This window comes from Chiroxiphia lanceolata, chromosome 2 (assembly GCF_009829145.1).
Source record: "Chiroxiphia lanceolata isolate bChiLan1 chromosome 2, bChiLan1.pri, whole genome shotgun sequence".
Lineage (NCBI taxonomy): Eukaryota > Metazoa > Chordata > Aves > Passeriformes > Pipridae > Chiroxiphia > Chiroxiphia lanceolata.
Genome location: NC_045638.1, coordinates 59,126,179 through 59,142,690, shown reverse-complemented (window position 1 = coordinate 59,142,690; position 16,512 = coordinate 59,126,179). Strand labels below are relative to the sequence as shown.

Genomic DNA, 16,512 nt, shown 5'->3' with positions numbered 1-16,512 from the left:
GCATCTATAGCATAGTAAAGCATAGAGCATTGTCTACAAAGACATAAAACTTATTTTGAAACACTAAGTATAAATACATAAAAAAATTCATTGTGATATAAACATGCACTTTTCATGCTTAAGTTTCAAAAGCATAAAAATAAAAGAAATCCTCTTCTACACTTCTAGAGATGAAATACTAAGCTCAAAAGACCATGTCTAAAATTGACAGAATTTAATAACTGAACTGAAGAAATCAAGGTAACTGCTGCGAATCCAAGAAATTACGAGAATCACGCACTGAGGTCATATCATGCTTCAAGCTAAGAAAAAAAAAAAAAAGATACTTAACAACCAAAAACCTGGCCTTCATTTTTGTAGACTGAAGAATTAAAAGAGATGACGAATCTACCAACATCTAAACACCTATGGTATACCCAATAGGTCGAAGAAAGACTAACCAGAAGAATTACCAGTGTTTGGTGGGGTTTGGGGTTTCTTGCTTGGTGGTTTGTTTTGGTTTTGTTTCTCTTTAAATACAGAAAATACAGAGTATTATTTGTATCCTCTCTTTAATAAATAAAGTTTCCAAATTAATTTTCCACACAGCATTCTGCCAAGCAGTTCATTTTTAGTATCTCTTTTTTCTGATCTTCACTATGACTTGAAATAAAAGTTATTCACACTGGGGAAATAAATGGTTATGGTTCTCAAAGCAGATACGCTCCACACTGTCTATATTTAAAAGGCCATGCCCTGATAACAAACATAGAAAGAGATGCAAATGGTGTTCTAAAAACTGAACAGACTAAAGACTTAAAGATACTGGTGCGTCCTTAAACGCAATTATATACAGGTTTAAGAAAAGCTGGGAGTTAATCTATACAAGGCATTACAGGGGTCAGATGTTTTTTCAAAGGCACACTAAATGGAATTTTACAGCTTCTTTGCTGGCCCAATTATGTCATCACTCACTTCTTTCTTCTACCTTTTCCCTTGCCAGGTTTAGAATCACTTGGGATGTATTGATAGAAATCTTCAGTGATGGACGTGTGTGCGCAGATGAGACAGAGAGAAATTGGGATTTTAAACACAAGTATTTACAATATGTCTGTTTCTTAAATGTTTACGTACTTCTGAAACACGTTACCATTTACCTCCTGTAAAAGAGAGTATAATCCAACAAACCAGAAAAAACCCTCTAATTAGAGATATCTGATGGCCAAAGAAGCAAAATAACGTATCTTACACTACCTTTAGTTAGTAACGAAACCTAAGCTGCAGATCAAAATTCCAGTTGAGATGACAATGTAAGTACCTTGCCCTGAGATCCCCTGGAAGCGGAAACAGAGGCGATCTCACTATGTTTTTAATGCTACATACAGATATGCAGGGAGAAGTGCTGCTGTAAATTGTCTGACAGTCCACAAAAGTGACCTGGCCACTACGGTAATGCAAAAAAACCACAATTATTTTTGGTCTCCATTTAACAGAGTCATATCCTGCTCTGTGTAAAGAATCTAAATGATTTTCCAACTGCAGCTAAACAAAAGTGTAGTGTACCTGGAGATGACAGATTGAACAAAGAGGCAATGTGCATGGGAGAAGAAAGGATATGATCTTTGGCTAGCCAAATAACAGAGGAAGAAGGTATTTCTGGCTATTGTTACCCTGAGGGATTTAAACATTCTGGAAAAACTACCAATCATGACAAACTGCTAACATATGCTCTTAAAATCAGGGTACAGACACATGCTAGCTGTCATTTTCCAAAATGCTGAGTATCAATGAGCTTATGATTCCCTTACTCAGCTGGGATCCCCCTGAAAGCTAAGGGGGCTTTTTAACTTGGTAAAAAAATACTAAAACAAACACCACACAACAACAAAACCAAATCACACCACCAAAGACAAGTGGGACCCATGAACAAATGGATTAGAGTCTTGGTTTAGAAAGTTCAAATGAAAGAAAACCAAAACACATTTCTGAGAAAACTAACTGCTAGCAGCACAATGGTGATACTGTCGGCTTTAACACCTCAGTCTGTCTTCTACCACCTTCAAGTACTTATTGACTAAAAAAAACATAATCAGAATGAAACTGTTGGAACTTGTCTCCTAGCACTCCTGGAAGACAAGCTGCTACTCATTATAGTTCTCTGGTATCTTAGATAGACGTGATGAAAGTCACTAAGGCAGTCAACACCTCATGATCAACATAATCAGAGACTGCTGATAGAGTTAGGATCTTCAATATTAGGAAATAATCCAGCCCTTCTCAGCAACCTATTTTATTATTTTTTCAAAATAAAGTTTGGCCAATGACAATACTCCTAAGTAATGGCACCAAGAAGACATTTAAGAAGTACTTCACCTCCCATTGCTAAGGCATTTTTCCCACCTTGTGTTTAGTGTCTTATTTTGTCTCCTTACTGGAGGCGTGGTTTTTCTAATATTCTTTTCTGTTCTCCCACACATTCCAAAGGCTGCTTATTTATCTTAACAGTTACTTCTCCCCTTATTGTAGTTTCTTACATAAGAAGTTCTTTGGGAGAAGCACCAGTCTTCCTGTCCACTTGCAAACCCATATCATAAGACGTCCTCAATACATTGAGGAATTTCCACACATAATTAATATCAAAAAATCACACTTCAAAACTGATCTTTGGATTCCTTCAGGCTGCACACAAAATAGCCTTTCACAACTGATACAACTTCTCTGCACACACTGTCAAAGAAATTAGACTATTCACATGTACGTACTATTAAGACCAGCCAGTGGTCATTTACTTGAAAATGTGAAGGTGGGAGAACACCCACAGTTTGAATAGGTGAGGGTGGGAGAAAGAAAGCAGTTTTCATACTCTGACTGCACAGAATTGGTGCACCAGATTCAAAGGCTCACCATCCCTCTGCAGGCCTGAGCAGCTCTCACCAGGGATTAATGCTTTGAAGCAAAACCATCAAGACCAAAAGTGGCCTAAGTTCAATTTAAAGAGCCACAACAGTGTTGCTGAACTTCCTTTTCCCCACCATACTCATTTGCCTAAAGCATCTCCTGGCTGTCAAAGAGAAGGCTTTACTTACACCACAGACTCACAACTGGTTCAACCTTCGTAAAGTCAATACTTAAAAAAAGAGAAGCTGAGGCAGGATGGACTCTAGTCTTGTGGAAAGAAAAAAAATCTACCTAAGAATAAATATTATTTCAGTATAATAAAAAAATCTAAACTATAATCACCACTAGCATACCCATATTCCACAGTAATCTTCTGTCTTGCCCTGTACAGTGGGAATATACACATTGTCACAGACTGTTAAACACCATTTACCCACGCAGTAATTTCAAAGCATAATCAATACAACCCACCCCCTCAAGAGAAAAACTAGTTCTTTAATATAATACCTGCATATGCTGGGACCTGAGAAACAATATTTCTAATTAGACAGAAACATCTCTCTGCTTCATTTCACCGAATGGCTGTAACAAAACCTCCAAGTTACTGCAAATCAAACTATCAGACAGTCCATATTTTAATAAAGTTACAGGCAGTCTTACCTCTCATCCTCACCATCTACGAGAGGCGTTGTCAACGGCAGCACCTTCAGTGGAAAGAGGGATGCAGAAGATGGCATGTTGCTGCTACCCCCATCCGAAACAGCTGATGCTCCAACGCCACTCTCCACATTGGCAGCTTGAGGTAAACCCACCAATGAAGGTTCTGTAGGGCGTCTGCCATCTTCAATTTGGCTTACAATGGACTGAGCTAGTGATTGTGCAGGGAACTGGGTAGAGCTTAGTGGCATTTGCTGTGGCATACTCTGTGCCACTGGCATACCTATACTTGTTGATATCAAGGGAGGCTGATTAACACTTTGAGCCAAACTGCCATTCTGCACAGCCGAAGCCTGTGCTATATTCTGGGGCTGTCCCAAACCTACAGAAGCAGAAGGTATGCCAGGAGGCACAGCTGAACCAGCTTGACTTGCTGCAGGAACAGTACTAGCTGAGGGTATAGGGCTAACCGCAGACAGCTGCTGGCCAGCCATCCCTTGGACTACAGATTCCACTCCTTGTGCCTGCGGCTGTACAGGTAACAAGGTATTTTGCTGAGCAATGACCATTTGCTGAGGAAGGCCTGAAGCACTAGCCTGTAATCCCTGCTGCATTATTCCTGTCTGCACAGGCTGCACTACTTGGGAAGATGGAGGAGCAGCAGTTGACGGCATAACTGGAGGTGGAATTTGGTTTGCAGCAGAGGGTGGTTGCACCACAGCAGCTACGCTTCCCTGCTGCCCAACATTCAGCATTTGACCACTGGCAGCTACACCTGGTATTGCTGCTGGAGCATGAGCAACAGGCTGAGCTGGGGCAGCGGCTGGATGTGCTTGCACTGAAGGCTGCATGCCCTGTGCCTGGGCAACAGGAACTGGCTGCCCAGCTCCTACTCCTGTAGAACTTGGCTGCATGGCAGGAGCTGGAGTCTGAAGGATCTGTTGATGTTGAATGTAGTCCGGCATAGCCCCCGTGACAGAGTTTTGGTTCACCGGCTTAACGTGACCTGCGGCCATCTGCGTAGGAACCGGCTGTTGCTGCTGCTGCTGTTGCTGTTGTCCGTACTGCAACTGCTGCTGCTGCACCACTGGCAAAGTCTGCACAGGCTGCGCTGGCTGTGAGTATGGCAGCTGCTGTTGAGCCATACTCTGAATGGCAGGTTGCTGGTGGCCCAGGGATGGGGATACACCTAGTATATTAACCGGGGCTGGCTGAACCCCAGTAACAGTGGTTAGACTGGCCTGTGCAGGGGGTTGGACCCCTGGCTTCTGCTGTGGATAGTTTACTTCTTGAGAATGCAGCTGGACTTGTGCAAGCTGTGATTGAGAAACACTCTGTGGTATACTAGATGCTGGAATTGCTGGAGGAGCAGCACTGCTAAAATCCATCTGCTGTGGACCCACACCTTGAAACGCTTGCTGCTGTACCACAGTAGGTGCTCCCATTTCTCCACTTCCCACACTTTCTGTATAGTGACTCAGTGTGCTTACATTGCTGCTAACAGAACTCCCACTGGTGCTCTCCCTTTCAGAAGTCACTTCAAGCGGGTTTTGTTTTATCGTCTCTACTGCTTTGTTTACTGCTACTCCTTCTGAAACTGCAACAGTATTTTCTTTATCATAGAATTCAGTGCATGTCCATCTACCTTTTTTGAAAGGTTCAGAACTAGAATCTAATTTTACAACCCTAAACCTTGAGGTGCCAGATGCAGCCGGCTGTGGGCTTGATCCCATTGCCATTCCTGCCGTTGGATTAGTAACATTGTTAATGACACTAGAGGAAGCACTCGTACCATTGCCAACACCACTCAAGATATTCACATTAGCATTGCTGCTTGTTCCAGACAAAGCATTTACATTACCAGTACTCGTGATGTTGCTTAAATTTATAGTACCAAGCACATTGCTTGCCACACTAGAACTACCACCACCCATATTATTTAAGGTACTAGTTCCAGTAGCAGGACTTACACCTAAATTGCCAGGAGTACTTGTAGTGCGTATATTAGACACAGCAGATGCCGGGGAACCAGTGGATGATGCAGCAGAAACTGGTGCAGTTGATATAACATTGTCAGAGCTTCCAGTTGTTGATAGTTTTCTAAATGATGGACTGGGCGGTGGTCCTCCAGAAATAGGGGCACTACCTACGCCAGGATGTGATGGATGATGGTGTCCATGATGGTGGTGGTGAAGATGGTGGTGATGATGAACGTGGTGGGGGTGAACACTTCCATTGATCACAACACTCTGCTGTGGGTGATGAGGAAGAGGAGCATGCTGCTGAGGAAGATGAGGCTGATTTGGAGAAACAGCCCCAGGAGTCTCTGCCTCTTGGAAGTTATTTAGAGTCTCTTCTGAGGAGCTCCTTTCAGGTTCTCCCAAGTCAGTGGCCCTGGATAAAGACACATCCAAGATCTCTGAAGACGAAAGGTCTTCAGTGTGAGACTCATCCAGATCATCATAGCTTTCTGTATCCTCAGCTATGCTGTTATTAGAGCTCATACTAGCTGATATTTGAGCAGGGGTCACACTGGTAATTTGGAAGCCACTTTTCTTTTTCATCTGAGCTCCAGTCTGTGTAAGAGGCTGCGGTTGGAGCTGAGACTGTGAGAGGAGGTTCAGGCTTTGTGGAGGAGGGGGTATCGGCTGTGGACCCGCTGATGAAGCTGCTGCAGGAGATGGAGGCGGTGGCTGGACCAGCAAAGGCGGCTGATAATCCTCGGCAGAGAGGGCAGCGCTCCCAACGCCAGTACCTGGTGCAGTGGGAGCAGTAACGCAGCTGCTGCCGCTGCTACTGCTGCTGCCCCTTCTAGGAAACATCGCCGGGTGCGCCATCTTCCTAGCACTAATGTCTGCGGCTGAGTCAGGCTGGTGCATTGTATCGGGTGTATTTTAAGAGTGCAATCCCCCGGTATGGAAAGAGACAGACACACACACAGATACACACACACACAGTTAGCTTTCCGCTTAAGGCAGGGCAGAGAGACACCACCACGCACAACCACCCCCCCCCGGCTCCCGCAGCGCACGGGCTGAGGCGGCTCGGCACCGCCAACCACCACCCCCCTCCCCTCCTCCTCCTCCTCCCTTCCGAGACAGGGAGGGGGCGAGCACCGGTCCTCCGCCGCCTCTGAATGTGACACTTTCTATCCTCCGCCATTCACTTTCTTTCTTCCTACCCGCCCCCCCTTCCTTTGATTTCCACCACCACCTCCCTCCTCGGCCGCCCCCTACTCCCCCCCCCCCCATACACACACTTCCCCAGCCCCCCGACTCGCCTCTCCCGGGGAGCAGCCAGCCGGCCACCCCAAGGGCGAGCCCCTTCCTCCTCGCCGCGGAGGCTCCGCCGGGCGCCGCGGCTCGCCGGCAGCACCGCCCTCCTTGCCTCCCTCCCTCCCCGGCTTGGCGGGGCGAGGGCAGCCGGCGGGCCCTCAGGATAGCCCGGCGAGGCGGCCGGCGCCCCTCGCCATCACCGCTGCTAAGTAGGAGGAGGAGGAAGGCGCGGATACGTACAGGACTGGCGCACAGCAGGGCGGCAGCGGCAGGCTGAGCCGGGCAGGGACATCCCCGTCAGTGGCAGCCATGGAGCTGAATCATTTTGGGCATTAGACAGATGGAATAAGGACGGAAGAAAAGCAGCAGCAACCCGACAAGAGAGTCCATGAAAAGGAAGGAGGGAGGGAGGAAGGGGGAGCCAGCCAGGCAGCCTCTCTCTCTCCTCCCTCTGTGTCTGGCTGTCTCTGGAGGAGGCTCCGCTCCGCACGCTCTTCCTTCCCCCTCCGCCGCCTCCTCCCCCTTTATAACAGGCGGCACCCACTGGTCCTCCGCAGAACCGCGCCTGGAATCTATCCTCCTCCTGCCGCGTGCGCGTCCGCCCCGTCCTTTCTTCCCTCGGGGTCTACTCCCAGCTTCCCCGCCGCCGCGGGTCTCTCCCTCGCCGTGCCGGCCCCGTCTCCTCACGGAGCGCTGGAGGAGGCGCCGCGGGGGGGGAGGAGGGGAGAGCTCGCCAAAGGGGAGGGCGGGCGAGAGACAACGTAAGATGGCGGCGGCCGCCGCGCACGCGCGCCGCGCCAGCAGACATAAAGCCCGTCTGGCCGGGGCCGGCGGAAATGGGGTTCGGCTCGCGTGGCGGAAATGGGCGAGCGGCGCCGAATGCGGGCAAGGAGGGGGTGCCCCGGCTGGGGAAGGGGCGAGGTTGCGGCCCTGGCCATGGCGGGCAGCCGCCACCCAAGGCTGCCTCGTGTCCTTTCCCTCCCCAGATGCCCCTTCACTGCCTGCAGCATGACTGTGCCTCACATGACCTGCCGCCGCCTCCCTCCCCCTCTCCTCAGCTCCGCTGCAGATTTATTCAAGTTACTCAGCCCCCTTCTCCTTCCTCCCCTCCCTCGGTCCAGAATATTCCTGCCCGCTCCTTCCCCCCGCGCACGGGGAGGAAAGCGGAGTGCGCGTGCACCTCCCTTGCTCGGGGCGGCCCTCCCCTTTGTGCCTCGGGCGGCTCGCTCCGTGCCCCCTCTCCATCCAGCCTGGCGGGGGTCGCTGCCGGTGACTCCCCTCACGCTCCGAAATGGCCGCCGCCCACCCCGCAGGCGTTCTCGGCACCGCCGGTGCTGAGGAGGGCGATGCCCGGAGGCGGCCGGGTCAGGTGGAATCATTCATCTGCATCCACAAGCGGCGTGTCTACGTGTGTGTGTGTGTGTGTGTGTGTGTGTGTGTGTGTGTGTGTGTGCAGGAGCTTCTGATGAAAGCTCGAGAGGAACCACTCCGAAGCACTGATCCAAAAAAAAAAGTGCTGTTCAAAAGTATTTTTAAGTTGCTAAATGGGATTGAGGTGAAATCAGCCGACCTTCCCTCGATGTCTCAGTGTAGGCATCCTCAGAGTCAGGCAGCAAAGCTTGGCACACCTGCCATTGTGGGGCTGCCCTCATCCCATCCCAAATGGAGTTTGTCCTCTCTGTAGAGTGACAACCATCTGATCTCTGGAGACACTCGATGCACATATATCTGCCAGGAGATTTTCCTTTGCATCCTTATGCCTGTTGGCTTGCAGAGATACCTGGCAGATATCTCATGGCCACACAAGCCTGATGGATCTGCACCATCAGCATCACTCTGCCTCTCCCATCAGTGGAACCCTCTCTTATCAGCAGAACTCTCTCCAGGTGTGCTTTCAGAGCACGATAGCTTGGGTGTCCCGAGTTTTTATAGAGAGTGGGACAGATTTGCATCCTCTCCCCTGTTGCTCCAGCAGCCTGGTAGTAGGGTATGCATTGTACCTGGAGAGCAGCTCCTTTTCCGACCTCCTGGCAACATGGCCTTGTCTCCAAACAGAGGCAGCCATAAGCTGGTGGAGATGTCTTAAATCACTGCTTTGAAACTGCCCTAGGTTGCATGGAGTGCTAAAGTGTTTGCAGGACTTGATGGGCTCTGGCTAAGGTTGTAATCTGACTATGAAGTCTGCTGATTAGGACAGTCAACAGGGCACAGGGCTTGGCTTTTGCTGCAGTGAATATTTAAGCACATAAGGAAGAGTAGTAGAGCTTTAACAAGAAAAAAGTTGTGAGAATCCAAGGTATTATATCATATAGCTGAGTCATTAGAGAGTTCTTGTGGGAGATGTAAATGTTAGTTCCTTCAGGCAGAGAGGAGATTTGAGTCTCCCATGTTTAGTGTGTGGCGTTTAATCACTGAGGAACTAAAAAGCTGTTTTTCTTGCTCCATTTTGTGAAAAGGGCGAGGATTCAAGGTCACACACACAGTGGGAGCTTTTGCTGCCTGTTACTGAATTTCACCCTACCATCTTGCCTCTCCCTCCTAACCTGGCTTATCTAGCTCTCAGTTGGTGGGGGGATAGGGGTGGCTTTTGAGAAAACCCTGCCTTTTGCAGCCTAATTCCTTTTATCTGGAATGCAGACTTTCAGCTCAACTCTCCAGGTACCTGAAAGGTAGACTTGCAGCCCTGGCTTCTTCCATGGCTGTACTACCTTTGACAGGCACTACAGAGCAATTGACACAAAATTAAATAAGATTCTACCTTTTCTGAGAGCCAGAAAATGTTATTTTTTTAAAACTGATAATCAGATAGAAGACCATATTTTAAGGTAATACTGCCTGAATGTGAGCTCCCTCCAGCTCTTTGTGTAACTCTCCCAGATTTCAGGACAGCATCAGAAAGGTGCCCACAGTCTGTCTGTATCTTGGTGCTTGGTGCACTACTGAAGTCTTAGATTGTCTTCAATGAGATACTCACATGTGTAAACATTTTTGAGATAAGAGCTTGATATTGCAAGCCAACTTCCATTATAAATTCTTGTTCTATCTGCTTATAACTTTCCCAGAACAATTTCCTTGAGGAATTAAGTCTTCTATGATGAGCTGCAGCTCAAAGATGATTTTTTGAATGTTTGAACAGAGTCCAACTGCTTTTAAAACACATAGGCTATGAATACAGATTAGTTGCTTTCTAGCCTTAAAAATTTGTGCAAAAGCAAGTCAAAAAGGATTGAGCTGCAAAGTTCAAATGCACCTAATCGACATCAGCAAGCCTGAAAAAAAATTAAAATAGTAGTATTGTTATTGCTGAATTGGTTGTTTTGCCCACACTAACTAACTTGCGTTCATTTTAAACAGTTGGTAGTCTTTGGGGCTGCTTTTTAGTACAGCATATGAAACAGTTTCTTTCAATTTGGTGTATATAGTTTTCTTCTTATACAAGAGAAACTGAAGAAAAAATGAAATTTAGATAACAGTGTTATTTTTTTCTGCATAAAGTGGTCACTGACCGGTTAACAATCCAAATGACGGTCTAGACTAGACATAGCACATCTGAAGTGGTATGTTTGAAATTAATTTTTAATGCTGTAAATATGAACATTTCCCTGTTACACCCTTTGTCTTTGTTTATCTGTTTTCTTCAGGTATACTCTTACTTCTCATGCTTTCATTTTTTGTAAACCTCAGTCTAAGCATGCAAATGGGATTCTCAGATTAATTATTTTAATTTTTTTCATACTCATTAAGGTTTACGAAATTAAAATTAAACCACTGAAATTTATAATTGTTATGGATTGTGTTCTCTAGTTTTTCAAAGTAGGGAAAGAAATTTCATCATATACCTGATTTACAAACACCAAATATTTAAAAATTCAGCCACCACACAACTGATCACAGGTGGACAGTAAGTAAAATTACCCAATAGTTATTCCAAACAGGTCCACCTGCTATTTTTTAATTAACCATATTGATCAGCTAGCTAGAGCCAGAGGTTCTTGTGTCATCACTGGATGGATTCAGCATCTTGCTGACCATGGTCACTGCTCATGACTACAGGGCAGACAGTCCTGCAATCCCATCCTTACCTAGGTCGGAGACGGTAGACTGCTGCAGTGTTGCCAGGATAGAGGAATCCCTTTGGATTGCATCTCCTGAATACACGCTTCCCAAATGAGCAAGCACAGATGAGATTGATGCAGTCCTTGCTGCCAGGCAGAGAGAGTGAATATCTGAAATAACACTTATTTCAACTTCAAAATCTTATGATTCAGGCTAGTGCAAGAGAATAAGATCTTCACAGTGTAAATATTTAGAGATCTGTCTCCCATATATGTAATATTTCTTCAGACAGGAAACAACAAGCCTTGTTACTACCACAGATTCTCCAAGGATACCAAAAAAAGCAGTATTTTAATATTTTCTTTGTTTGGCTCCTTTACTATTTTACACAGTTGTATGCATTCATATATGCAGTAGTTTATGTCTTTGCACAGAGAAATTTTAAAGCCAACAAACAGGAATACTATGGGGTTTTTACTCAAGACAGTCAGAATTATGACAAATCAGTCTGCTTTAAATCCTATGTGACTGCTTCATAAATAATTTTTTTAAACTTTAATGAAAAGAAATTTTTTCTTAAAAAGCTGCCATTGTTGGTTTAGACAGAAGGCTTTTCTGTGTTCATTAATATTGCTGACTGTAGTCCCTAAGTTGATTTGCAAAGATGTATGCAGATTTTTCTTCTTTCTTAGAGAAGTGCTCATAAGAAAATTCTCACCTTTCAGCTCTGAAAATGTGGTAATTCTGCTTCTGCATTTTCTTAGAAAGTTCAAGCCAAGTCTTGATCTTCCTTTCTTGTTTTGTTTTTAGTTGGCTGGTTGGTTGAGTTGATTGAGTTTACTTATTCCAAAACGCCTATTGAGACATTTTTCATGCCGTATTTTAATTCTTATTAAATAATGTTGAACGTTTGGAAAAGGAAATTTTCTCACAGGTTTTTATAAAATAAATGCTTGTAGAAGTCAACAAACCTAGCAATCTTTTTGAAAATATCAGCTCTCTTTAGACTAGTCATGTCTACTCCAATGCCAATATACTCAAAATCCTATTTTTCTAGATCATCTGGAAAAGTTCCTTTAAAATGTTCATTTTACCTGCACTTGGGGATTGTGGCCGAGTAGGTAGTCTTGTTTTTAATGGAGATTGCATTCAAATTCCATTTTTATGAAAGACTTCTAGAAGCTTTATCATCATGTTAAATTTTATAGACTATAAGTGCATAGACTATGTGCAGGACTATATAGACTATATTGCAGAGCGAGGGTTAAAAGTAAACCCTTCACCCTCCCATGACTAATGAGTTAACAGTGAAAAGACCACCGTGATTTTATCGCAGTTATCATCTTACTCTCCTTTACTTCTCCATTTTCACTTGCGTTCGCAGTCAACTGATGAACTTGCATCTTACAGAAGCATCAAGTTCTGGAAAGTATTTCTCGGATACCTCTACCTACAACTGTAATGAATACAGCACCATTGTAGTGTGATATCATTTTATTTAATTAAGTGTTTGTAGAGTACTGGTCTTAGATTGTGAACTATTTAATCTTTGATTAGTCAGCCAAATGGTGTATATATAATTATCCTGAAGATTAAATAAAACAGATGATCAAATCAATGGAAAATGGTGCAGCAGTTAACTAGACCCTCCCTTTTTTTTCCCCTCTGAAAAACCAATGAGCAAAGTAGCAAGTCAACCATTTTTTAGATTAGTTTTAGTTTTTATGATTTAATCATAAACATTTGCATAAGACTGTTTAATAAAGTTGGAAATGTGAGCTCTTAGTTTGTAGTTCTCAGTCGCAAAGACTGTGTGGAATTATTTTCTTTTGACTGATCCTAACTGTAACAGCATTTAGGAAAATGCTTTGTTTAAGAACATGCTTTGTGTTCCCTGACTACACTGGGAATTCTGTGATGTCTAAAAATTCTGCAATTTATGTGTGATTTTCTTGAATGATCGAGGTGAATGTGTCTGTTGTGATAAGGCACAAATTTTTAAAATCTCAAGCTAGGAATAAATAATTTTAATTTTTTTCCTCCGAAGAGACAGGCTTCTTTAATGCCAAGTTCTTTGGAAAAGTAGGATGTGTGCCTAGTTGGTATTTAGCACAGCCATACCAGTTTTGTCATATTATTGCACAGTAACTGGAGGCAGATAGGGTGTCCTAATTGTGAAGGGTGCAGAGAAATTCTTCTTGAACTTATTTGTCTGAATTTTGTGTATCTAATTTTTATCTCCCTTTTGGCTGTGTCAACACTATTTCTGCCCATCTAAAACGTATTCTGGGGAAGCAAGCATTTGCAGAAATCCAGAATTTTCTATTGGACAGTATTTGAGCAAACTTCAACTTTGTTTTTTAGATGCATTAGTCCTACTGTAACTGAACTGCTTACTGAAAGCAAGCACAGACTGGTCATGAGCACAGCAGAAGTAAACACAATTTTTATGAATAGTCACTTGGTATGAAACTCCAGAAACAAAAAATCATCTATACTATATTATTTCTCTACTAAAGAACATACAAACTCATTCACAATAACAGTAAATTTAATTCTTCCATTTCTATGAGGTCTTTGTTTTGTTTCCCTACTTAATGATTTTTCAGACACCTTCTTTTCAATTATCTCTGCATTTTAAATACTGTATATGACATTTTTGGTTCTGCACACATACACTGACAAGCCCGGGAAAGTCACATTAAAAATGTCCTTGTGACAAAATTCAGTGGGAAACAGGTTTAGGATTTCCAGCTCAAGCATGAGAAAAAAATTTGCCTTTATCACTTCTAGTAGAACAAAAGATGTGCAAAGTCCTGACAGTTCAAACACATAGTCAGAGGCTTAACTTCAGTCATGTGAATAGTCCCTTTGACTATTAACTTTTAGTCACTAAACCCCTAAAAACTTAACATTAAATGTGTCAATATTTGTAGGCTCAGCAGACAAAAAGATGAGGTATGTGGTTTAAGGTGTGGTTTAAGATTATGTTGACCTTTAGTTGGTAACACTGTTGAGTCCTTATCAAGAAGAAAGTTACTCCATATGCTGCCAGTATTTTTTTGAAAGATGCCGACATTTTGTCTAATAGGAGCTTTGTGTCTTAGCTTAAAAGCCAGCCCTGCAATATTTCACTGCTTGAGGATCAAGCTACATTACCTCATTTCCAGTTTTACCTGTTATTAAGGCATTTTAACTGCTGTTAGTAAGAAACTAGAAAATTCCCTATTTTAAATAAGGCATCAAATAAAAATGCATGCTTCTATTGATTAGAAAGTGTTTTATTTCTGCTCAGTCTTAATACCTATATTAGTACTTTCAGCACGGAAGCACTGATGAGAGTTTAAAACCCACTGGGGTTACTTGCTGCATCTCACTGCAAAATGAATTCCTAGATAATACGTGAGGAAAGGCAGAAATAGTGTCAAAACACACCTCAAACTGTGCTGATGAAGAAGCCTGTCCTACTTGAATAAGGGGCAGTATGTCAGTGTGTCTGTCCTGTGACACAAAATACGGTGACATGATAAGAGAAGGAATTGCTTTCTGCAGCAAACACCCCCTCCCCAGTGTCTCCCAGTTGTCTTGTTTAAACCATCTGTGGGAAGCAAAAGACAAATCATGGTCAACGCACATCCTAAATCGAGCTCCAAAACATGCAGAACACTTGCTCTCAAATTGACAGGTGCTTCCTTAGCAGCTAGAGAGGATGGCCAAAGGGGAATCCTTGGTGAGAGGACTTCTGACAACTCCCTGTTGGCGTGGGCTGCAGGAGATGGTACTTTTTTACTTGGTGCCTAGAGGAGGAAGTTAATAGGATACAAATGAAATTCACAGACATGAAGATGAGAGGTGCTGTGTAAACCAGGCAGGTCCAGGAAATAACGTGCAGACTTAGCATTTCCAGAAGAAGTATATTTGCTTAGTTCACATAGTTAGTAAACAAAAAATTATATCTGATTCTGGAATATAAAATGCATGCAAAGTAACATTTTTAATGTTTGGTGACATTTGTAAAGATGGTGTTTCTGGTATACCCTATGAATTGTAATAATTTAAGGACACTGTGATACTAGAAGTATATTGGAAAACAGGAAATAGCCCAGAGAAATGCAACAAGAGTGATGTTGTAAAAAGATGGAGTTTCAGTCATAAGATGTGTTTGTTTTGCGAGTGTCCGCAGGCTGAGGCATTAAATCACAAGATAATAATCTGTGACTATTTAAAGGAGGGGGGTGATATTTCAGACCCAGATTCCGCTCACCCCCAGTGAGGTACCTGAATTAGAAGTGTTGCTGTAACACTGCTTGTAGAGAGCAGGAACTTTCAGCTACAACCTCTACATCCTCTGGAGCCGTCTCATTGTCTGCTAGGAGAGCCCAGGGTAATTAGATGTCTAGCATGTGTCTGTCAGTAGGGACCTAGAGTAAGGTGGGAGATATGTGAGCCCATGGCATAAAAAAGGAATATTTAGGCTGAACATCAGAGCAAACAGTTTGGAAGGCATGTTGGACACCAACAGTGAAATACAGCCTGTGAGAAAGTGGTAGAAAAAAATCAATTAGAGTGACACTCAAATTTAGCCAGGATAGATCACTAAAGAATTGCCTGTACTGGGTAATCCTATGCTGATCAGGAGAGGGCTCACATAATTTGTAAGATTATTCCTACTCTTATTATATACACTACTTTTATCTGGCAAAGGACAATAATCAATAATTAAAGGCTCGTACCTGATACCAGGATTAAAGTGACAGATGATTATCCAGTGCAGGAAAGAACGTGATTTTATTCCCCAGCATTATGCTGGGGAATAAAATCTCATTCTTTATATAGATAAATATATGAGTGCATATAAACATATGCATATGTGTGTAAATATACGTATCTGTGGTTTTATACGTGAAAATATACATTGTATTGCTTTATACATATAATCTTAATATATTTTTCCCAACTGAAGCTTTGTAGTGCTTTCATTGTCTGCTAATTGACACTTCTTCATCCTCCTGCTGTCAGATACTATTAGCTGAGGGTATTCTGAACCTTGTTCGGCCTGGCCTGGGCAGCTGAGATCTTCTTCCCATGTTTCATGTCCTCATTCTCACAAAAGTGGACAGCTTACTACATTCCACGTAAACATGACCTCTCAAACCTAACACTGATGAATAGAGGAAAACAGATTTGTGGGTTCAGCCCTGGCTTCATGTTGCTGATGTTGCTTGTTCTTCTCTGCTCTGGCATCTACTGCATTTGGAGGCAGTGATACTTCCTGATCATTTAAAAAGCGTTTAAGAACACCAAATCTGTATTGTACAAATTTCTTCACTGTTCAGCTTCTACTGACTATCTTAACATACTCTTAACCTGTCATTTAAATTATATACTATGTTCCTTAGCACACTTAAATGCATTTGTTGAGGTGCTGATTCTGGCTTTTTTTTCTTCATTTATCTTCCTATCCTACTTTTCACTTCTCCTTTTCTGTAAGTCTTTCTACTTTCTGATGCCTAGAGTATTTTCTTTCTCTGCAAAGCTTCCCCTTTGCTGTGATCAGCTCTAGCACAGCTATACATAGCTGCCACCACTTTCAAAATACTGCTTCCAGGCTTCCAGTTAGACCAGCTTCTCGGGTAGGGTCACAGAG

At 43.5% G+C, this 16,512-nt stretch overlaps 1 protein-coding gene across 2 annotated transcripts in view; it reads right to left on the bottom strand.

The window, feature by feature from the left end:
• Positions 1-7,483, bottom strand: part of TSC22D1 (TSC22 domain family member 1) — a 92,762-nt gene extending 85,279 nt beyond the window's left edge. The window contains exons 1-2 of one of the 2 annotated variants that reach the window (XM_032678350.1): positions 7,050-7,483; positions 3,538-6,404 (exon numbers count right to left, since the gene is read on the bottom strand). In XM_032678350.1, coding sequence (XP_032534241.1) covers positions 3,538-6,371 — 2,834 coding nt within the window. In that variant the 5' untranslated portion in view covers positions 6,372-6,404; positions 7,050-7,483. Of the gene's footprint in view, positions 1-3,537; positions 6,414-7,049 lie in introns of those variants that run through there. The other variant, XM_032678349.1, reaches the window with a different exon arrangement.
• Between the last annotated feature and the right edge of the window lie 9,029 nt (positions 7,484-16,512).